General features: G+C 45.0%; 1 protein-coding gene and 1 pseudogene across 4 annotated transcripts in view; one reads left to right on the top strand and one right to left on the bottom strand.

Moving 5' to 3' along the window:
* LOC129030882 (protein CREG2-like) overlaps nucleotides 1-24302 on the top strand; it is a 76769-nt gene that overhangs the window by 31094 nt on the left and 21373 nt on the right. Inside the window, exon 2 of one of the 4 annotated variants that reach the window (XM_063649209.1) lies at nucleotides 2126-2607. The exons of the other annotated variants lie outside the window; for them this stretch is intronic. Coding sequence (XP_063505279.1) covers nucleotides 2126-2209 — 84 coding nt within the window. The 3' untranslated portion in view covers nucleotides 2210-2607. Of the gene's footprint in view, nucleotides 1-2125; nucleotides 2608-24302 lie in introns of those variants that run through there. 4 annotated transcript variants of the gene reach the window in all.
* On the bottom strand, nucleotides 5205-6793 carry LOC129030804 (cilia- and flagella-associated protein 144-like; annotated as a pseudogene).

Genomic DNA, 24302 nt, shown 5'->3' with positions numbered 1-24302 from the left:
TCTCTGATTCCAGGCCTTGGCTCCTGTGTAGCATTTTTGGACTTGCTCTAGGCAAGAGGGATCCCTTTGTCCTCAAAGAAGAGACCCAGCCTGGCAGCAATCACCAGAAGCTGGTGATTCTGGTGATTCCTCATCACAAGGAAATGATAAGTATTTGAGGTGATGGATATGCTAAATACCCTGATTTGATCATTACGCAACTTATCCCATAAATCTATGCAATTCTTATGTGTAAATTAAAAATAAACCTTTTACAAAATACATAATTTCCTATAAGTAAAGAACACACAAAAAAGGAGAGGCCAGAGAATTGAATCCAGCCATCTAAATGGACATTGAACCCACTCAGCATGACAGACTCAAGAATAAGACTTTGAGACAAGTGTGAATGTTTTCATTGAAAAAGAGAGGATCCAGGAGGTCTGAAAGGACAAGCCAGGGACACGGTGGCTCATAGCACAAGCTTCTAAGGAGCAAGAGATTTTCTAATAGGAAGAGAGAAATAATGGTTTTAAAGGAATTAGAAGGAGCAAGGAGAAGCAATACCCCACCCACATTCTCACCCTGAAGTACTTTAGAGTTTGAAAGAATGAGTAGTCTCTACTTGAGATACAAGGGAAACAGTGTCCTCAAGAGAAATGCAGGTACAGTTAAAGCCAGGAGTCACAGGGGACTGTCAATAAAGAAGCACTCCCAGGAAATAGGGGAGTTTGCTGAATCATGTAGCTGGACTTCCAGGGAGTACAACGGAAGGTTTTGTCAAATAAGAGAGGAAAAGGACGTTGGGGAAAAGTCAGATATTATAGTGATGTTGATGAAAAGAGTTAAACTTTGAAGATGGCCGAATAGGAACAGCTCTGGTCTATAGCTCCCAGCGTGAGTGATGCAGAAGACAGGTGATTTCTGCATTTCCATCTGAGGTACTGGGTTCATCTCACTAGGGAGTGCCAGACAGTGGGCGCAAGACAGTGAGTGCAGTGCACCGTGCACAAGCCAAAGCAGGGCGAGGCATTGCCTCACTCAGGAAGTGCCAAGGGTCAGGGAGTTCCCTTTCCTGGTCAAGGAAAGGGGTGACAGATGGAGGGCACCTGGAAATTCGGGCCACTCCCACCTGAATACTGCGCTTTACCGATGGGCTTAGGAAACGGCACACCAGGAGATGATATCCCGCACCTGGCTCAGAGGGTCCTGCACCCACGGAATCTCGCTGATTGCTAGCGCAGCAGTCTGAGATCAAACTGCAAGGCGACAGCGAGGCTGGGGGAGGGGCGCCCGCGATTGCCCAGGCTTGCTTAAGTAAACAAAGCAGCCAGGAAGCTCGAACTGGGTGGAGCCCACCACAGCTCCAGGAGGCCTGCCTGCCTCTGTAGGCTCCACCTCTGGGGGCAGGGCACAGTCAAACAAAAGACAGCAGTAACCTCTGCAGACTTAAATGTCCCTGTCTGACAGCTTTGAGGAGAGCAGTGGTTCTCCCAGCATGCAGCTGGAGATCTGAGAACGGGCAGACTGCCTCCTCAAGCGGGTCCCTGACCCCTGACCCCCGAGCAGCCTAACTGGGAGGCACCCCCCAGTAGGGGCAGACTGACACCTCACATGGCCATGTACTCCTCTGAGACAAAACTTCCAGAGGAACGATCAGACAGCAGCATTCGCGGATCATGAAAATCCGCAGTTCTGCAGACACCGCTGCTGATACCCAGGCAAACAGGGTCTGGAGTGGACCTCTAGCAAACTCCAACAGACCTGCAGCTGAGGGTCCCCAGTACTTCAGCCAGATTCACAATTTAATCCTCTCCCATCCAACTCCTTCTCCTCTTCTGTGTTCATTGTGGTTGACTCCTTGACATCTATTCCTCTTCTCTTTACAACTAACCTGATTTCCACTGGGTTACCAATCTACCTGAAACAGAGGGATCTGATTCCATCTTGGACTCTAGGGTTGTCAAGGCTCTAAACACTGCAACAGTCCCTAGTTACACTTACATTGCTTCTTTATCACTAATAAGAGATGGATATATGGCTCAATTGGAGTCAGTAAGACATGAGGCAAGGCTTCCTGGTTGTTTGAAGGAAAGAAGCTTTCTCACTTGTCTGAAAGTTGCTAATGTGATCACCTGTCCTGCAGATTTGGATAAGTAAGTCCGAACCCTGGGAGTTGTTGGCAGCCAATCCGGGCAGTGGATCGGGGAAGGCGAGAGCCTTAGGATGAAGCTGACACTCAAGACAGCAGAGCGGAGAGACAAAAGGATTCCAGGTGCCTGATGACACTGTCGAAATGCTGAATCAAACCATCCCTGAAACTCACCCTACCCCTGAGCTTTCTATTATGTGAGTTTATAGATCTGTATTGCCTAAGTCAGTTTGAGTCTTTAGTTACCTGCAATTAAAAACACTTGAGACACTTGTATTAAAATTGTTCTTACCTGGTTCTGGATTGACTTCTATGCAGCTAAATATAATAATCTCTCTCAGTCTCATTTTCTCTTCTTGACAGCATTTGACAAATATACCACTGACTCCTTAAGGCAATCTTTTAGCTTGGCTTCTGTGAGATATATACATATTGAGACAGATTCTTTCCCTGTCACCCATGCTGGAGTACAATAGCATGATCACAACTCACTGCAGCCGTGACTTCTCTGGCTCAAGCGATCCTCCTGCCTCAGCCTCCCGAGCAGCTGGGTCCAGAGATGTGTGGCACCATGCTCAGCTAATTTTTAACATTTTTGTAGAGAGGAGGTCTCACTATGCTGCCCAGGCTAGTCTTGAACTCCTGGGCTCAAGCAATTCTCCCACCTTGGCCTCCCAAACTGTTGGGATAACAGGTGTGAGCCACCACCCCCTGCCTTCCATGATATTATGCTCACTGCTGTTTCTCCTCCTCTACAGCCTCTGTTCTCTGGTCTCCTTAATCCACTCTTTTGTCTCTACCTAACCCCTGAATATTGGAGGTCTTCAGAGACTGGTCATATGCACACTTCAATTCTCACTTGATACCTTCTACCTAGGCAATGCCTTTTATTTCCCTGTGTTTAAGTCCCACGACAGGGCAATGACTCCCAAATTTATACTCTTCAATTCAGACCTCGTTTCTGAGGAGCTGCAACTGCTATTGGGACTGTTTCTTTTTTTTTTTTTTGAGACAGGGTCTTGCTTTGTCACCCAGACTGCAGTGCAGTGTCCCAATCATGGCTCACTGCAGCCTTGACCTCCCGGGTTCAATGGATCCTTCCACCTCAGCCACCCGAGTAGCTGGGCCTACAGGTGCATGCCACCATGCCCAGCTAATTTTTGTCTTTTTAGTAGAGACAGGGTTTTGCCATGTTGTCCAGCCTGGTCTACAACTCCTGGGCTCAAGTGATTTACCTACCTTGGCCTCCCAAAATGTTGGGATTACAGGCATGAGCCTGTAATGAGCACCTGGCCTATTGTGATGTCTTGGTCATCTCACAGGGGCTGAAACCTAATTTGTTATATTAAAATATAAAGTTTACGAGGTCAGGGCCCATGGCTGTCCTGTTTGCCACTGTATCACCCATTCCCAGCATCCTGCCTCACACAGAAAGATTCCATGAAACTTCTGAATGAAAGAATGAATGAGGAACAGATGAGTGAATAAATTAAGTAATGGTGCCCTCTGGTTGCAAATAACATGATATCCCAACTCAAAGTAGTTTAAATAAAAAGAGAAAGTTAGTGTAGACAACTGAGGGAGTCTCAAGTGCACTTGGGGAATGTGGCTGAACCTCAAGACCATTTAGAACATTGGCTTTGGACACTGTCAGGACTTTCTTCAACTATCGCCACTTCTTGGTATGCAGTTACTTCATTTTTCTCTCTTGCTGCCTTTTTAGTTCCTCAGACCAAATAGAAATTCTAGACCTCCACTGGGATTGGTTGGTTTTTTTTTTTTTGAGACAGCGTCTCACCCTGTCACCCAGGCTGGAGTGCAGTGGTGCAACCTTGGCTCACTGCAACCTCTGCCTCCTGGGTTCAAGCGATTCAGCCCCCTGAGTAGCTGGGAATACAGGTGCGCACCACCACACCTGGTTAATTTTTGTATTTTTAGTAGAGGCGGGGTCTCACCATGTTGGTCAGGCTAGTCTTGAACTCCTGACCTCATGATCCGCCTGCCTTGGCCTCCCAAGGTGTTGGGATTACAAGTGTGAGCCACCATGCCTGGCCTGGCAGGTTTTTTAAAAGGCCCCGAGCTTTATGATATCACACTCTGCTGATTTTCACCCTCTACAGCCTCTCTTAGCTGGTGTCATTTATCAGCTTTTTCTTCTACCCAGCCCCTAAGTTTTGGAGTTCCTCAGGGACTGGTCACATAGGCTTGCAGGTCATGAGGTCTCTCTCATAACCACTCACCTTGGCCATTGTGCACGAAAGCAGTTATAGACAGTAGGTAAATAAATGGCCACTACTGTGTTCCTAGAAAACGTGATTTCCTCACTGGCTAGAGTAAAAGGAAAAAAAAACACACACACAAAAAAACATTATTTACAAACAGGTGGTGGCCCTTGGGCTGTAGGCTGCTGGCCCTGGTCTAGAATACCAACAGATACTGATATGGTTTGGCTGTGTGACCCGGCCCCCCTCCAAATCTCACCTTGAATTGTAATAATCCCCACATGTCAAGGGCAGGGCCAGGTGGAGATAATTAATTCGTGGGGACAGTTTCCCTCCTACTGTTCTCAGGTAGTAAATAAGTCTCATAAGATCTGATGGTTTTATAAAGGGGAGTTCCCCTGCACAAGCTCTCTTGCCTGCCGCCATACAAGGTGTGACTTTGCTTCTCCTTTGCCTTCCGCCATGATTGTGAGGCCTCCTCAGCCATGCTGAACTGTGAGTCCATTAAAACTCTTTCCTTTATAAATTACCCAGTCTTGGCTATGTCTTTGTTAGACGCATGAGAACAAACTAATACAGATACTAAGTCCGCATGTCATCATCAGTTCAGTAATTTGGAGACAGTCACAGCTCTCTCTTGGTTCTGTGCTGTCTCTTAGCCTAGCTGGGGTGGCTTTCCCATCCCTGATCCAAGGGACTGGTGGTGGAGGAGGCAGGGCCAACATACTACTCTCTAGGTGAGTATGGCTACTCTCATGGCGCTCACCTGTACTGCAGAAGGACTGAAGATTGGGAACAATTCCTGGGAAGAATCATGCTACAAAATTCCAATGTCTAAAACTTAGTGTCATTTTATTTATTTGGCTTTAAAATAACATTTATTTCTCGGGGCAGTGCACACACTGGGCATGAAACCCGGGGCCTCACTCCACCGCTGGGATGCCACTGGTGGCCATCATCTTCTCCCAGGCTCCACATCTGAGCCTTGTATAGAGCAATGTCATTGCAGACCCTGCAGTGGTTCAGCCTGCGATCTGGGCATTCTGGGTTGAGCGAGGGCTCTGAGTCCCATACAGTTTCCTGGTTTTCAGTCTGTGTCTGGGTCCTTCTTCCTTGATCCCTGGGCAGTGTGGTGAATGAGATTCCGAAACCTGGCGTCTCCAGGCTCCTCCAGGTTACCATGCCAAGACGTGGGCTTCCTGGTGATCTGTGGACCTCGTGGAGGGGTTCACGTGATGCCGCGCATAGGCGTTCTGGGCTGGCAGCTCTTTGAGGTACAGCTCCTGCAAGATCTGGTTCTGACGGACCTCATCCTGGATCACCTTCTCCCTGGGGTGTCCCGCCATGGCCTTGGCGTTGCTCCATCGGGTTCGATGCGCTCTCTGCTCCCTGGTGCCTCTCTCCCTGGCCCCGGGCATCTGCCGTCTCCAGGCAACGGTGTCCCACGCAGTCTCCAGGCAACAGCGCTCCCACAGCCCCAGCTCCTGGCGACCCAGCCCTTACCCCAACCGCCCGTGGACACCTCCAGGAAAGGGCTTCCTGTCACAGGACAGACCCGGAGGTCATGGGCATGTGGTTAGGCCTCACCTTGGCCAGTCGTTTCCCTCCCAGCGAGCAGAGGCGCTGCTTCCTCGTGCTCTCCCTTCTCCGTCTCGGGCCTGCAGTTTGCTCGGTGGTTCCAGACCAAGGCCCACGGGGAAGCCATTGCCAAATGCAGAGGCTGGCGCGGCTGGCTGAGCAGGCAGCGGAGGCCGAGGGTGGGTGTCCGTGGTCCTGCGTCCCCGTGTCCACAGCCAGGCCGCGGGGACCCCAGGTTCCGCTCCTTCGCTGCCCGAGCACGGTGCCTGCAGGGTCCTCTCCGCGGGATCCTGGATCGTCAGGGCCGCGTGGGTGGCTGGGTGGGAGCGGGCTGCAGGCAGGCTCTAAAAGCAGGGGCTGGGCGGGGGCGTGGGGGGATAGGGAGGGACGTAGTGGAAGTTGGGTCCCCAACGGACATGCGGGCGGCAGATGCAGCCCTTGTGAAGACTCAGGCAGGAAGAGCTCGGCAGGGCGATGCCCACGACGGGGTAGTGGACGGGGACGAATTGGTTGAGAGACGGGTAGCAGATGGGGCAGAAGGACGAGTAGGTGGGATGGAACAGGAGCGTAGTCTGCGGGTCCAGAAACGGGCGACGGATGGGAGGAAAGAAGAGCTGACTGCCAGGGCGCTGCGGGGTGGCGCCGAGCGGGCGCCGGGATTGGAAGGCGGAGAGGCGGGGCAGCTTTCGAGTCATTTTGAGCGAGTGCAGCGCTCCCTCGTCGGAACTGTCGGAGTGCGCGGCGAGCGCGGGGCCTGCGCGGCTTTTATCTCCTCTGGGCGTTCCAGGGCGGAACGCGCTTTGTGACCCGCGCCCCACCCGAAGCCGGGAGCGCCCCGCCGGTCGGCACAGGGCCCCATCTCCGGGTTTAGGACCGAACAGGGGAAATGGAAGACAGAGGAAATGGCAGCCCCTGTTCTTGGATACCCTGTAGTTTTGCCCTCAGCAGGCAAAGGCTGATCAGGGGGCTAGCATACAGGTAGGGGCCGGGGGCCTGGGAGAGAGGCTCTGAGCAGGATCTGGGAAAACGGGACAGAGTCAGTGCCCCAGGCGCCTTCCCTTACGACAGCGCAGCGTTGAAAGCCCTTCAGTCCCTCACATCACTGCGGGAACATGCGCAATTAGACATGCTACGTCCATTTTACCCACGGGACACGAAGGACCAGAGAGGGAACCTCCATAGGCTGGCGGTGGGTGACAAAGCAGGTGGGGCTAGAACTTGGGGCAGGAGAGGGCAGGTAGGAGGGAACGCAAAACGGCCCCAAGCGCGCACCAGCGGTCGCTCCTGCGTGTCTGGACGGGATCCTGCAGGGGGCGCGTCAGAGCAGACCTGGGCGTTTCCTAGCTTACCCCGGCCCCTGTGTTCCTTGGTTTGATGCTTTTAACTAGAACCAGAAACGTAAGAGTCACAGCTGGTAGGATGACTACCCACTCCTGAGCGCCTAATAACTAGATTTGGATTTCCTTGTTCCCTACCTGAGATGCCTCGCTCCCTGCCAGATGATTAAGGAGGCTGCACTTTTGTCTGATGCAGAAACCCTCTCTGCTGAACATTACTGGTTTCTTTGATCACCATCCAAAGCATAAGCTCCTTTATTCCCCTATTCTCAAGGATACTTTTATTACAGAGGACTAAGCTCTAATGTTTTATCTTACCCAAATTCCTACCTAAGGGGTCTAGAGATTCATGCCCTACAAACCTTAAATTCTCGTCAGATGAGTTTTATTTAACCCTGTATATTGTGACTTACTTTTCTTGTCTTTCCTTTCTTTTTTTTTTTTTGAGACGGAGTCTCACTCTGTCACCCAGGCTGGAGTGCGGTGGCGGGATCTGGGCTCACTGCAAGCTCCGCCTCCCGGGTTAACGCCCTTCTCCTGCCTCAGCCTCCTGAGTAGCTGAGACTACAGGCTCCCGTCACCATGCCCAGCTAATTTTTTTGTATTTTTAGTGGAGACGTGGTTTCACCGTGTTAGTCAGGATGGTCTCGATCTCCTGACCTCGTGATCCACCCGCCTCGGCCTCCCAAAGTGCGGGGATTACAGGTGTGAGCCACCGCGCCCGGCCTGTGACTTACTTTTCAATCTAACTCTGGCATAACATTATAAGACAAGGAAAAAATATTTAACCCCAAAATATATCTCCTTGCCATACCTTAAAATTGCCCTGCAAAGTCTCTTGTGGGAAAAAATCCACATTCTATAGAGAACCCCCTCCCCCTTTGTTTTCCTTCCTTTCTTTCCAGATCCAGGAGATAATCAACTAAGAGCCAGGCACCCTTTTAGGTCCCATAAGAAATATTTTACAACCTGCTCTCTCTAAAGTTGGCTATGTGAGAGCTTCCTCTGCGCAATAAAACTTAGTCTCCACAATCTTTTATCTGTAAGCTAAACATTCCTATCAATCCCAAGTCTTTAAACAAACTCAACCAATTGTCAACCAAAAAATTGTTTAAATTTACTTACAGCCTAGAAGCCCCCACTTTAAGTTGTCCCACCCTTCTAAACCAAACCAATGTATTTCTGAAATGCAATTAATGTCTCATGCCTTCCTAAAACATAAAAAACCAAGCTGTGCCCCAACCACCTTGGGCACATATTCCCAGCACCTCCCGAGGGCCATGTCATGGGCCATGGTCACTCATATTTGGCCCAGAATCAATCTCTTCAAATATTTTACAAAGTTTAACTCTTTTCTCTTTTGTTTTGTTTTTTTTTATTTTATTATACTTTAAGTTTTAGGGTACATGTGCACAATGTGCAGGTTAGTTACATATGTATACATGTGCCATGCTGGTGTGCTGCACCCATTAACTCATCATTTAGCATCAGGTATATCTCCTAATGCTATCCCTCCCCTCTCCGCCCACCCCACAACCATCCCCAGAGTGTGATGTTCCCCTTCCTGTGTCCATGTGTTCTCATTGTTCAATTCCCATCTATGAGCAAGAACATGCGGTGTTTGGTTTTTTTGTCGTTGCGATAGTTTACTGAGAATGATGATTTCCAATTTCATCCATGTCCCTACAAAGGACATGAATTTATCATTTTTTATGGCTGCATAGTATTCCATGGTGTATATGTGCCACATTTTCTTAATCCAGTCTATCATTGTTGGACATTTGGGTTGGTTCCAAGTCTTTGCTATTGTGAATAGTGCCACAATAAATATGCGTGTACATGTGTCTTTATAGCAGCATGATTTATAGTCCTTTGGGTATATACCCAGTAATGGGATGGCTGGGTCAAATGGTATTTGTAGTCCTAGATCCCTGAGGAATCGCCACACTGACTTCCACAATGGTTGAACTAGTTTACAGTCCCACCAACAGTGTAAAAGTGTTCCTATTTCTCCACATCCTCTCCAGCACCTGTTATTTCCTGACTTTTTAATGATTGCCATTCTAACTGGTGTGAGATGGTATCTCATTGTGGTTTTGATTTGCATTTCTCTGATGGCCAGTGATGACGAGCATTTTTTCATGTGTCTTTTGGCTGCATAAATGTCTTCTTTTGAGAAGTGTCTGTTCATACCCTTCACCCACTTTTTGATGGGGTTGTTTGTTTTTTTCTTGTAAATTTGTTGGAGTTCATTGTAGATTCTGGATATTAGCCCTTTGTCAGATGAGTAGGTTGCGAAAATTTTCTCCCATTCTGTAGGTTGCCTGTTCACTCTGATGGTAGTTTCTTTTGCTGTGCAGAAGCTCTTTAGTTTAATTAGATCCCATTTGTCAATTTTGGCTTTTGTTGCCATTGCTTTTGATGTTTTAGACATGAAGTTCTTGCCCATGCCTATGTCCTGAATGGTAATGGCTAGGTTTTCTTCTAGGGTTTTTATGGTTTTGGGTCTAACGTTTAAGTCTTTAATCCATCTTGAATTAATTTTTGTATAAGGTGTAAGGAAGGGATCCAGTTTCAGCTTTCTACATATGGCTAGCCAGTTTTCCCAGCACCATTTATTAAATAGGGAATCCTTTCCCCATTGCTTGTTTTTCTCAGGTTTGTCAAAGATCAGATAGTTGTAGATATGCAGCGTTATTTCTGAGGGCTCTGTTCTGTTCCATTGATCTATATCTCTGTTTTGGTACCAGAACCATGCTGTTTAGGTTATTGTAGCCTTGTAGTATAGTTTGAAGTCAGGTAGCGTGATGCCTCCAGCTTTGTTCTTTTGGCTTGGGATTGACTTGGCAATGCGGGATCTTTTTTGGTTCCATATGAACTTTAAGTAGTTTTTTCCAATTCTGTGAAGAAAGTTATTGGTAGTTTGATGGGGATGGCATTGAATCTATAAATTACCTTGGCAGTATGGCCATTTTCATGATATTGATTCTTCCTACCCATGAGCATGGAATGTTCTTCCATTTGTTTGTGTTCTCTTTTATTTCATTGAGCAGTGGTTTGTAGTTCTCCTTGAAGAGGTCCCTCATGTCCCTTGTAAGTTGGATTCCTAAGTATTTTATTCTCTTTGAAGCAATTGTGAATGGGAGTTCACTCATGATTTGGCTCTCTGTTTGTCTGTTATTGGTGTATAAGAATGCTTGTGATTTTTGCACATTGATTTTGTCTCCTGAGACTTTGCTGAAGTTGCTTATCAGCTTAAGGAGATTTTGGGCTGAGACAATGGGGTTTTCTAGATATACAATCATGTCATCTGCAAACAGGGACAATTTGACTTCCTCTTTTCCTATTTGAATACCCTTTATTTCCTTCTGCTGCCTGATTGCCCTGGCCAGCACTTCCAACACTATGTTGAATAGGAGTGGTGAGAGAGGGCATCCCTGTCTTGTGCCAGTTTTCAAAGGGAATGCTTCCAGTTTGATATTGGCTGTGGGTTTGTCATAGACAGCTCTTATTATTTTGAGATATATCCCATCAATACCTAATTTATTGAGAGTTTTTAGCATGAAGCGTTGTTGAATTTTGTCAAAGGCCTTTTCTGCATCTCTTGAGATAATCATGTGGTTTTTGTCTTTGGTTCTGTTTATATGCTGGATTACATTTATTGATTTGCATATATTGAACCAGCCTTGCATCCCAGGGATGAAGCCCACTTGATCATGGTAGATAAGCTTTTTGATATGCTGCTGGATTCGGTTTGCCAGTATTTTATTGAGGATTTTTGCATCAATGTTCATCAAGGATATTGGTCTAAAATTCTCTTTTTTGGTTGTGTGTCTGCCCGGGTTTGGTATCAGGATGATGCTAGCCTCATGAAATGAGTTAGGGAGGATTCCCTCTTTTTCTATTGATTGGAATAGTTTCAGAAGGAGTGGTACCAGTTCCTCCTTGTACCTCTGGTAGAATTCGGCTGTGAATCCATCTGGTCCTGGACTCTTTTTGGTTGGTAAGCTATTGATTATTGCCACAATTTCAGATCCTGTCATCGGTCTATTCAGAGATTCAACTTCTTCCTGCTTTAGTCTTGGGAGGATGTATGTGTCAAGGAATTTATCCATTTCTTCTAGATTTTCTAGTTTATTTGCGTAGAGGTGTTTGTAGTATTCTCTGATGGTAGTTTCTATTTCTGTGGGATCGGTGGTGATATCCCCTTTATCATTTTTTATTGCATCTATTTGACTCTTCTCTCTTTTTTTGTTTATTAGTCTTGCTAGCGGTCTATCAATTTTGTTGATCTTTTCAAAAAACCAGCCCTGGATTCATTAATTTTTTGAAGGGCTTTTTTTTGGTCTCTATTTCCTTCAGTTCTGCTCTGATTTTAGTTATTTCTTGCCTTCTGCTAGCTTTTGAATGTGTTTGTTCTTGCTTTTCTAGTTCTTTTAATTGTGATGTTAGGGTGTCAATTTTGGATCTTTCCTGCTTTCTCTTGTGGGCATTTAGTGCATAAATTTCCCTCTACACACTGCTTTGAATGTGTCCCAGCGATTCTGGTATGTTGTGTCTTTGTTCTCATTGTTTTCAAAGAACATCTTTATTTCTGCTTTCATTTCTTTATGTACCCAGTAGTCATTCAGGAGCAGGTTGTTCAGTTTCCATGTAGTTGAGTGGTTTTGAGTGAGTTTCTTAATCCTGAGTTCTAGTTTGATTGCACTGTGGTCTGAGAGACAGTTTGTTATAATTTCTCTTCTTTTACATTTGCTGAGGAGTGCTTTACTTCCAACTATGTGGTCAATTTTGGAATAGATGTGGTGTGGTGCTGAAAAAAATGTATATTCTGTTGATTTGGGGTGGAGAGTTCTGTAGATGTCTATTAGGTCCGCTTGGTGCAGAGCTGAGTTCAATTCCTGTGTGTCCTTGTTAACTTTCTGTCTCGTTGATCTGTCTAATGTTGACAGTGGGGTGTTAAAGTCTCCCATTATTATTGTGTGGGAGTCTAAGTCTCTTTGTAGGTCACTCAGGACTTGCTTTATGAATCTGGGTGCTCCTCTATTGGGTGCATATATATTTAGGATAGTTAGCTCTTCTTGTTGAATTAATCCCTTTACCATTATGTAATGGCCTTCTTTGTCTCTTTTGATCTTTGTTGGTTTAAAGTCTGTTTTATCGGAGACTAGGATTGCAACCCCTGCCTTTTGTGTTTTCTATTTGCTTGGTAGATCTTCCTCCATCCCTTTATATTGAACCTATGTGTGTCTCTGCACATGAGATGGGTTTCCTGAATACAGCACACTGATGGGTCTTGACTCTTTATCCAATTTGCCAGTCTGTGTCTTTTAATTGGAGCATTTAGTCCATTTACATTTAAAGTTAATATTGTTATGTGTGAATTTGATCCTGTCATTATGATGTTAGCTGGTTATTTTGCTTGTTAGTTGATGCAGTTTCTTCCTAGTCTCGATGGTCTTTACATTTTGGCGTGATTTTGCAGTGGCTGGTACCGGATTTGCCTTTCCATGTTTAGTGCTTCCTTCAGGAGCTCCTTTAGGGCAGGCCTGATGGTGACAAAATCTCTCAGCATTTGCTTCTCTGTAAAGCATTTTATTTCTCCTTCACTTATGAAGCTTAGTTTGGCTGGATATGAAATTCTGGGTTGAAAATTCTTTTCTTTAAGAATGTTGAATATTGGCCCCCACTCTCTTCTGGCTTGTAGAGTTTCTCTAATGAGAGATCCGCTGTTAGTCTAATGGGCTTCCCTTTGTGGGTAACCCGACCTTTCTCTCCGGCTGCCCTTAACATTTTTTCCTTCATTTCAACTTCGGTGAATCTGACAATTATGTGTCTTGGAGTTGCTCTTCTCGAGGAGTATCTTTGTGGCGTTCTCTGTATTTCCTGAATCTGAATGTTGGCCTGCCTTGCTAGATTGGGGAAGTTCTCCTGGATAATATCCTGCAGTGTTTTCCAACTTGGTTCCATTCTCCCCATCACTTTCAGGTACACCAATCAGATGCAGATTTGGTCTTTTCACATAGTCTCATATTTCTTGGAGGCTTTGTTCATTTCTTTTTATTCTTTTTTCTCTAAACTTCCCTTCTCACTTCATTTCATTCATTTAATCTTCCAGCACTGATACCCTTTCTTCCAGTTGATCACATTGGCTCCTGAGGCTTCTGCATTCTTCACGTAGTTCTCGAGCCTTGGCTTTCAGCTCCATCAGCTCCTTTAAGCACTTCTCTGTATTGGTTATTCTAGTTATACATTCATCTAAATTTTTTTCAAAGTTTTCAACTTCTTTGCCTTTGGTTTGAATTTCCTCCTGTAGCTCAGAGTAGTTTGATTTTCTGAAGCCTTCTTCTTTCAACTCGCCAAGTCATTCTCCGTCCAGCTTGGTTCCATTGCTGGTGAGGAACTGCGTTCCTTTGGAGGAGGAGGGGTGCTCTGCTTTTTAGAATTTCCAGTTTTTCTGCTCTGTTTTTTCCCCATCTTTGTGGTTTTATCTACTTTTGGTCTTTGATGATGGTGAGGTACAGATGGGTTTTTGGTGTGGATGTCCTTTCTGTTTGTTAGTTTTCCTTCTAACAGACAGGACCCTCAGCTGCAGGTCTGTTGGAGTTTGCTAGAGGTCCACTCCAGACCCTGTTTGCCTGGGTATCAGCAGCGGTGTCTGCAGAACTGCGGATTTTCATGATCCGCGAATGCTGCTGTCTGATCATTCCTCTGGAAGTTTTGTCTCAGAGGAGTACCCAGCCATGTGAGGTGTGAGTCTGCCCCTACTTAGGGGTGCCTCCCAGTTAGGCTGCTCGGGGGTCAGGGGTCAGGGACCTGCTTGAGGAGGCAGTCTGCCCGTTCTCAGATCTCCAGCTGCATGCTGGGAGAACCACTGCTCTCCTCAAAGCTGTCAGACAGGGACATTTAAGTCCGCAGAGGTTACTGCTGTCTTTTTGTTTGACTGTGCCCTGCCCCCAGAGGTGGAGCCTACAGAGGCAGGCAGGCCTCCTTGAGCTGTGGTGGGCTCCACCGATTTTGAGCTTCCTGGCTGCTTTGTTTACTTAAGCAAGCCTGGGCAATCGCGGGCGCCCCTCCCCCAGCCTCGCTGTCGCCTTGCAGTTTGATCTCAGACTGCTGCGCTAGCAATCAGCGAGATTCCGTGGGTGCAGGACCCTCTGAGCCAGGCGCGGGATATAATCTCCTGGTGTGCCGTTTTCTAAGCCCATCGGTAAAGCACAGTATTCAGGTGGGAGTGGCCCGATTTTCCAGGTGCCCTCCATCTGTCACCCCTTTCCTTGACCAGGAAAGGGAACTCCCGGACCCCTTGGAATTCCTGAGTGAGGCAATGCCTCGCCCTGCTTTGGCTTGTGCACGGTGCACTGCACTCACTGTCTTGCGCCCACTGTCTGGCACTCCCTAGTGAGATGAACCCAGTACCTCAGATGGAAATGCAGAAATCACCTGTCTTCTGCATCACTCACGCTGGGAGCTATAGACCAGAGCTGTTCCTATTCGGCCATCTTCAAAGTTTAACTCTTTTCATCAACATCACTATAATATCTGATTTTTCCCCAATGTCCTTTTCCTCTCTTATTTGACAAAACCTTCCATTGTACTCCCTGGAAGTCCAGCTACATGATTCAGCAAACTCCCCTATTTCCTGGGAGTGCTTCTTTATTGACAGTCCCCTGTGACTCCTGGCTTTAACTGTACCTGCATTTCTCTTGAGGACACTGTTTCCCTTGTATCTCAAGTAGAGACTACTCATTCTTTCAAACTCTAAAGTACTTCAGGGTGAGAATGTGGGTGGGGTATTTCTTCTCCTTGCTCCTTCTAATTCCTTTAAAACCATTATTTCTCTCTTCCTATTAGAAAATCTCTTGCTCCTTAGAAGCTTGTGCTATGAGCCACCATGTCCCTGGCTTGTCCTTTCAGACCTCCTGGATCCTCTCTTTTTCAATGAAAACATTCACACTTGTCTCAAAGTCTTATTCTTGAGTCTGTCATGCTGAGTGGGTTCAATGTCCATTTAGATGGCTGGATTCAATTCTCTGGCCTCTCCTTTTTTGTGTGTTCTTTACTTATAGGAAATTATGTATTTTGTAAAAGGTTTATTTTTAATTTACACATAAGAATTGCATAGATTTATGGGATAAGTTGCGTAATGATCAAATCAGGGTATTTAGCATATCCATCACCTCAAATACTTATCATTTCCTTGTGATGAGGAATCACCAGAATCGCCAGCTTCTGGTGATTGCTGCCAGGCTGGGTCTCTTCTTTGAGGACAAAGGGATCCCTCTTGCCTAGAGCAAGTCCAAAAATGCCACACAGGAGCCAAGGCCTGGAATCAGAGACCCCAGGAGCCCACCTGTTGCTCTATCTCAGTGTGGCCTAGCTGGCACCCAAGCTGCAAGACAAAGTCCCCTTTACTCTTTCCTCTCCTTTCATCAAGCAGAAGGAGCCTCTCCCCATGGCCACCATAGCTGGGAATGCACTGGGTCACACGTGAGGCCAGCATGGCACTGTGTTTCACCCAAGACCCACAGTGGGTACAGCCTGGCAACCACTGATGTTTATTCAAGGCCCAAGTGCTCTTTAGTCAGCAGGTGATGAATTCTGCCAGGGCCAGGTTCTTCCCTTCAAGGCAGTGGGTTCCCTTCCTGCCCAGGGTGTGTCCCAAAATGTCATCTGGGAGCTAGTGCTTAAATGGGGGCCTCAGGACTCTGCCTGGTGCCCTATTTTACTGTGGCTGGGCTGGTATCCAAGTTGCAAGATAGAGTCCTCTTTACTCTCCCCTCTGCTCTCTTCCCACAGAAGAAAAAAGTCTTGGCCAGCCATGGTGGCCCATACTTGTAATCCCAGCACTTTGGGCCACCAAGGCAGGAGGATTGCTTTAGCCCAGGAGTTTGAGAGAAGCCTGGGCAGCATAGTGAGACCCCTGTCTCTACAGAGAAAAATAAACTAGCCAGGCATTGTGGGACATGTCTGTTGTCCCAGCTACTGGGGAGGCTGAGGTGAGAGGATCACTTGAGCCTGGGAGGTCAAGGCTGCAGGGAGCCATGACTGCATCACTGCATTCCAGTTTGGGTGACAGACCAAGACCCTGTCTCAAAAAAAAAAAAAAAAGAAAAAGAAAAGAAAAGAGTCTCTCCCACAGCCATGCTACCCCAGCTGTACTCCCTGGGGTGCTGGGCTCTCAGCCACCCCATCTGGTGTCTCATTAGGTTATGTGCACCCGGAGTTCACTGGCTCTGAGTCCAAAAAACCATAGCACCAAAATTGCTAAGAAATTGTAGTCCTTGTGGCCTGGACTGCCTTTTAAGTTTAGTGCCCTAGGACACCAGGGCACTTTGGCCCATGGTGGCAAGGCTTGCTGGAATTCAGGTTCTGACAACTAGGATGGATAATTCCCTTCTGGCTGTGGCTGGTCTAAATGCTCCCTCCAAGGGTACCTGCTGAATTCTGTTCTGTGTTGCTTTCCGATGTTACAGGGAAGCACTGAGTTCCAAGGCAAAGTCTCACAATCACTGCACTCTCCCTCCCCAAATCACACAGATTCTCTCTTGTCATGAGGCTGCTGCTACTACTGGGGAGATGGGGGAAAGGTGGCATCAGCAGTTCAAGACTGTCTTTCCTTCCCTCTTCAGTGCCTCTTTCCTTGATATGATGTTAAAAACCAGGTACTGTGATCACTCATCTGATCTTTGTGTCTTAGGAAGGTGCTTTTTTATGTAGATAGTTGTTCCATTTGGTGTTCCTGCAGGGCAGAGGGTTGGGGTGATGCTTGCTGGAGGGTTCTATTCAGACATCTGCTCTGCCTCCTCCTCTAAAAGCTCACTTTTGAAAAAAGTGGTACAGACCAAAACCCACCCGCCCATGGAAAAGGAGGAATTAGGTGGTAAGGAAACAGGTGCACAAAGTGGTGATTACTTTTTTAAAAAACTATAATCGATACAGGTATTTTCAGTATATAATCATATAGAAAAGTTGCCCATTTGGGGGGTGTATAGTTCTTTTTTTTCTTTTCTTTTTTTTCTTTTTTTTGAGATGGAGTCTCACTCTGTTGCCAGGCTGGAGTGCAGTGGCATAATCCCGGCTCACTGCAACCTCCGCCTCCTGGGTTCAAGCGATTCTCCTGCCTCAGCCTCCTGAGTAGCTGAGATTATAGGCATGCACCACCACGCCCAGCTAATTTTTGTATTTTTAGTAAAGATGGGGTTTCACCATGTTGGCCAGGATGGTCTCAATCTCTTGACCTTGTGATCCAGCTGCCTTGGCTTCCCAAAGTGCTGGGATTACAGGTGTGAGCCACCACACCCAGCCAGGGCGTGTATAGTTCTACAATTTTTTTTTTTTTTTTTTTTAGATGGAGTCTCACTGTGTCACCCAGGCTGGAGTGCAGTGGTTCAATCTCAGCTCACTGCAACCTCCGCCTCCTGGGTTCAAGCGATTCTCCTGCCTCAGCCTCCTGAGTAACTGGGATAGCAGGCATGCACCACCACGCCCAGCTAATTTTTGTATTTTTAGTAGAGATGGAGTTTTGCCATGTTGGCCAGGCTGGTCTCAAACTCCTGACCTCAGGTGATCCACCCACCTCAGCCTCCCAAAATTCTGGGATTATGTGTATGAACCACCTGCCCAGCCAGTTCTACAAATTTTAAGACACGTATGTCCAGATTCATGTAACCACTACCACAGTAAGGATACGTAACAATTCCAACATTCTAAAAACTCATTCATGTTATTACTTTATAGTTATACCTTCCACTCACCCCCTTACCACTGATTACACATTATATACCATATAAATGGAATTATATGTTATGTAGCCTTTTGATACAGGCTTCTTTCACTCAGCATAATGCCCTGGAAATTCATCCAAAGTTGCTGCCTGTAGAAATAGTTTTTGTTTTCATTGCTGAATAATATTCCATAGTATGGATATACCACTAGTACATTTACCATTTTTAGGACATTTGGGTTGTTACCAGTTTTTGGTGATTATGAATAGAGCTTCTGTAAACATTTGTATAAAGGTTTTTCAATGGACATAGTTTTAATTTTTCTAGGACAAGGGTCAACAAACTATAGCCATAGTCTGTGGGCTGGCTGCCTGTTTTTTTTTTTTTTTTTTTTTTGAGATGGTGTCTTCCTCTTTTGAGACGGGGTCACCAGGCTGGAGTGCGGGAGCACAATCTCGACTCACTGCAACCTCCGCCTCCCGGGTTCAAGCGATTCTCTTGCCTCAGCCTCCCGAGTAGCTGGGACTACAGGCGTGCACCACCACGCCTGACTAATTTTTTTGTATTTTTTGTAGATACAGGGTTTCGCTGTGTTAGCTAGGATGGTCTTGATCTCCTGACCTCATGATCTGCCCTCCTTGGCCTCCCAAAGTGCTAGGACTATAGGCGTGAGCCATCGTGCCCAGCCATTAATTTTAATAAAGCTCAACTTAGCCATTATTTTCTATTATAACTCATCCTTTTGGTGTCATGTCTACGAACTCTTTGCCTAACCCTAGGTCAGTAAGATTTTCTCATATGTTTTACACTCTTATGTTTACATATTTTCTCATATGTTTGTAAATTGATTTGTAAAATCAATTTACAAAGATTGCTGTACCACCTTTGTAAATATCAAATGCCATATTAGTGTGGATTTATATCTGGACTATCTTTTTTTTTTCATTGATTTATGTATCTATCTCTTTGCACATACCTCGCTTTCTTGATTACAATAGCTTTTTTTTTTGGAGACAGGGTCTCATTCTGTTGCCCAGGCTAAAGTGCAGTGGTGCAATCTAGGCCCACTGCAGCCTCTGCCTCCCAGGTTCAAACAATTCTCCCACTGAGTAGCTGGGACTATAGGTGGGCACCACCATGCCCATCTAATTTTTGTATTTTTTGGTAGAGACAGGGTTTCAGCATGTTGGCCAGGCTGGTCTCAAACTTCTGACCTCAAATGATCCACCCACCTTGGCCTCCCAAAGTTCTGGGATTACAGGTGTGAGCCACTGCGCCCGGCCTACTATAGCTTTATAATAAGGTTTAAAGATGGTAGTGTGATTCCTCCAAGTTTATACTTCTTTGTCAAAATTGTTATCACATTCTAGTTCCTTTGATTTTCCACCTACATTCTCTAATTTAATTATCTATATCTATGAAAAAATCTGCTAAGAACTTGATTGGAAATGTGTTTGATCTATAGATCAATATGGGGAGAATTGACGCCTTTACTGTGTCTTCCAATTCATAGGAATGGTATGTCTCTCCATTTATTTAGATCTTCTTCAGTTGCAACAGTATTCTGTGGTTTTGAGCATATACAACCTGTACATGTTTTGTTAAGTTATAAGTTCTGTTTTTATAAAGCTAATGTAAATGCTATTTTTTTTTAGATTTCAGCTTTAAATTTTACATTGCTGGTATAGAGAAATACAACCTCGTATCCTGTGACATTGCTAAACTTCCCTATTCTAGGAGATTAATTGTAAATTATTTGAGCTTTTACACATAAACAGTAATGTTATCTGTGAAGAGGGACAGTTTTAGATCTTTCTTTTCAATCTGTATGCCGTTTCTTTCTTTTTTTTTATGTCTTATTTCAACATCTTGAACTTCTAGTAAAATATTGAATAAGACTGGTGTGAGAGGATATTCTCTCCTACTTAGTGATAAAAGTCTTTTTGATCTTAAGGGGAAAGAGTTTCACTGTTAATTAGGTCATTAACCACCATGCCTAGCTATTTTTTTTTTATTTTTTGATTTTTAGTAGAGATGAGGTATCATTAAGTTGTCCAGGTTGGTCTCAAACTCCCTGGCTCAAGCGATCCTCCTGTCTTGGCTTCCCAAACATCTGGGATTACAGGCTAGAGCCTGGCTAGCCACAGATATTTATAGATGCCTTTATCAGCTGTGCCCAGCCAGCCACAGATATTTATAGATGCCTTTGTCAGATGGAGGAAATTTCCTATTCCTAGTTTGCTGACAGATTTTATCATGAATGGACATTGAATTATGTAAGATGCTTTTTCTACATCAATTGATATGATCATGTAATTTTTCTTCTTTACACTGTTAATATGACTGCATTGATTGATTTAAAATGTTATACCATCTAGCCGGGAGCAGTGGCTCATGGCTATAATCCCAGCACTTTGGGAGGCTGAGGCAGGTGGATCACCTGAGGTCAGGAGTTCAAGATCAGCCTGGCCAACATGGTGAAACCCTGTCTCTACTAAAAATACAAAAATTAGCTGGGCATGGTGGCAGGCACCTGTAATCCCAGCTACTCAGGAAGCTGAGTCAGGAGAATCGCTTGAACCTGGGAGGTGGAGGTTGCAGTGAGCCAAGATAGTGCCATTGCACCCCAGCCTGCGGACAAGAGTGAGACTTTGTCTCAAAAAAATATATATATATATGTTATACCATCCTTGAAAGTCCCAGGATAAACCCTATTTGGTTGTGATGCATTTGTTTGTTTACTGTGGTAAAATACTCATAACATAAAACTTACCATTTTAACTGTTTTTAAGTGTACAATTCAGTAACATTAAGTTTGTTCACCATGTTGTGTAACCATCATCACTATCCATTTCCAAAACTTTTTGATCATCTCAAATAGAAACTCTGTGCCTAATAAACAATTACTCCCCACTCCCCACTCCACAAGCCCCTGGTAACCCTAACTCTGCTTTTTGTCTTTATGAATTTGCCTACTAGCATTTTTTGTTGCTGTTTTGTTTTGTTTTTTGAAACAGGGTCCTGCTCTGGCACTCAGGCTGGAGTGCAGTGGCATGATCTTGGCTCATGGCAACCTTCGCCTACTGGCTTCAAGTGATTCTCAAGCCTCAGCCTCCTGAGTATCTGGGACTACAGGCATGTGCTATCACATCCAGATAATTTTTGTATTTTCAGTAGAAATGGGGTTTCGCCATATTGGCCAGGCTGTTCTCCAACTCCTGGCCTCAAGTGATTTGCCTGCCTCAGCCTCCCCAAATGCTGGGATTACAGGCATGAGCCACTGCGCCTGACCTCATGGCTTTGAATGACTGAATATGTATTGACATTTTGTAAACTACTTGATTCAGTTTGCAATCTTTTTTAGGGTTTTTGCATCTAATTTCATGAGGGATATTGATATTTTCTAATTTCCCTTCAGATATTCTCTTTGATACATAGATTAATTTAGAAGTCTGTTGTTTAAATGTTCAGGGATTCTCCTATTGTTTGTCTTATTGATTCCTGGTCTACTTTTGTTATGGTCAGAGAACATACCTGGCATGATTTCACTTCATTTAAGTATGTTAAGGCTTGTTTTATGACCCAGGATATAGTCTATCTTGGTGAATGGTTCTATGTGCACTTGAAAATAATGTATAGTCTGCTGTTTATGGGTAGAGTGTTCCTCAAAGTTCAATTAGATCTTGTTGGCTAGTGGTGCTGTTTAATTCTCCTCTTCTTTGCTGATTTTCGTTTTCTGTTTTTTTTTTTTTTTTTTTTTTGTGACTGAGTCTCACTCTGTTGCCCAGGGTGGAGTGCAGTGGCGCAATCTCGACTCACTGCAAGCTCCACCTCCCAGGTTCATGCCATTCTCCTGCCTCTGCCTGCCAAGTAGCTGGGACTACAGGCACCCGCCACCATGCCCGGCTAATTTTTTGTATTTTTAGTAGAGATGGGGTTTCACCGTGTTAGCCAGGATGGTCTCGATCTCCTGACCTTGTGATCTGCCCGCCTTGGCCTCCCAAAGTGCTGGGATTACAGGCGTGAGCCACCGTACCTAGCCTTCTTTGCTGATTTTCTAATAGTTCTATCAGTGATTGAGAGAGGAGCATTGAAGTCTCCAAATGTAATTTTGGGTTTGTCTATTTGCTTTGAGAATTTTGAAGCTGTGGTGTAAGATGCAAACTATTTAGGATTATTATATCTCCTTGGTGAATTAACTATTTTATCATGATGTATGATCCTTTTTTGTCCCTAATGATTTTCATTGCTCTGGAAGTTGCTGTGTATGATATTAACATAGCCACACCAACTGTTTTGGTTAATATTTCCATGCTATATCTTTTCCTCTTTTTTTTTTTTTGGAGATGGAGTCTTGTCCTGTCACCTGGGCTAGAGTACAGTGGCGTTATCTCAGCTCACTGCAACCTCCACCTCTCGGATTCAAGTGATTCTCCTGCCTCGACCTTCTGAGTAATTGGGACTACAGGCAACACCACTACACCTGACTAATTTTTGTGTTTTTGTTAGAGATGGGGTTTCACCATGTTGGCCAGGCTGGTGTATATCTCCTGACCTCAAGCAATCCACCCGTCTCGGCCTCCCAAAGTGCTGGGATTACAGGCATGAGCCACTCTGCCCGGCCTCTATTCTTTACTTCTAACCTATATATATAATATTTAAAGCAAGTTTTGGCTGGGTATGGTGGCTATTGCTTGTAATTCCAGTGTTTTGGAAGGCTGAGGTGGGAGGACTGCTTGAGGCCAGTAGTTTGAGACTAGCCTGGGCAACCTGGTGAGCCCCTGTCTCTATAAAAAAAACAAAACAAAACAAAAAATCTAGTCAGATATGATGGTACATGCCTGTAGTCTTAGCTACAGGGAAAGCTGAGGCAGGAGGATTTCTTGTGTCCAGGAGTTGGAAGCTGCAGTGAGCTATGATCATTCCATTGCACTCCAGTCTGGGCACCAGAGCAAAACCTTGTCTCTAATAAATAAATAAATAAATAAATGCAAAACATTTTTTTAAAAATGAAAAAAATTTTAAAAAGTAAAGCAAGTTTCTTGTAAATAGCATATGGCTGGGCACTGCTTTTACCCATTCTGATGATGTCTTTTGAGATTTAGGTTTAGTCCATTGATGTTTACTGTAATTATTTATGTGTTTGGATATATGTCTATCATCTTATTTTATTTCATTTTTTCTGAGACAGAGTCTTGCCCTGTCACCCAGGCTGGAGAGCAGTGGTGCCATCTCAGCTCACAGCAACCTCAGCCTCCCAGCCTCAAGCGATTCCGGTGCCTCAGCCTCCCAAGTAGTTGGGATTACAGGCATGTACCATCATGCCCAGCTGATTTTTCTATTTTTAGTAAAGACAGGGTTTTACCATGTTGGCCAGGCTGATCTCAAACTCCGGGCCTCAAGTGATTCACCCACCTCAGCTTCCCAAAGTTTTGGGATTACAGGTGTGAGCCACTGGGCCCAGCCCCATCTTATTACTTTTTTTTTTGCTCCATTCTTTATCCTTCTGCTTACCACTTTTCACCTCCTTTTTGGTTATTTAAATGATTTTTAGCATTCTGTTTTATTTCATATATTGGTTTTGAATATATCTCTTTGAATAGTTTTTTAAATGGTGACTCTAGGGATTACAATACACTTAATTTTTCACAGAATGAACATATTACCACTTAAGTGGAATGTAGAAATCTTACAGCTGGATAGGTATTTTTACCTTTCCCTCTTTACATTATAGATGTTTTCTATTACATTTACATGCATTGTAACTCCACTAATGTTATAATTTTTGCTTTTGCTTTCTTCTCTTTCTTTCCTTCTTTCCTTCTTTTTTTTTTTTTTTTTTTTGAGATAGGGTTTTGCTATTGTTGCCTAGGCTGGAGTGCAATGGCGTGATCGCGGGTCACCACAACCTCCTGTCCCAGGTTGAAGTGCTTCTCCTGCCTCAGCCTCCCGAGTAGCTGGGATTACAGGCATGTGCCACCATGCCTGGCTAATTTTTGTATTTTTAGTAGAGATGGGGTTTCTCCATGTTGGTCAGGCTGGTCTCGAACTCCTGACATCAAGTGATCTGCCCGCCTTGGCCTCTGAAAGTGCTGGGATTATAGGGGTGAGCCACCATGCCTGGCCTAATTTTTGCTTTCAACCGTCAAATGTATTTTAAAAACAATAATGGACAGATCCACTAGACAGGGACCATCAAGAAAATACAAGACTTCAACAATGGGTTAAACAAGCTAGACCAAATAGACATCTATAGAAAATTCCACCTAACAATATCAAAATACACATTCTTCTTAAGTGCACTTGG

Source organism: Pongo pygmaeus, chromosome 12, assembly GCF_028885625.2.
Source record: "Pongo pygmaeus isolate AG05252 chromosome 12, NHGRI_mPonPyg2-v2.0_pri, whole genome shotgun sequence".
NCBI classification, from domain to species: domain Eukaryota; kingdom Metazoa; phylum Chordata; class Mammalia; order Primates; family Hominidae; genus Pongo; species Pongo pygmaeus.
The sequence above is the reverse complement of the archived record's forward strand: the minus strand, read 5'-3'. Positions and strand labels throughout refer to the sequence as shown.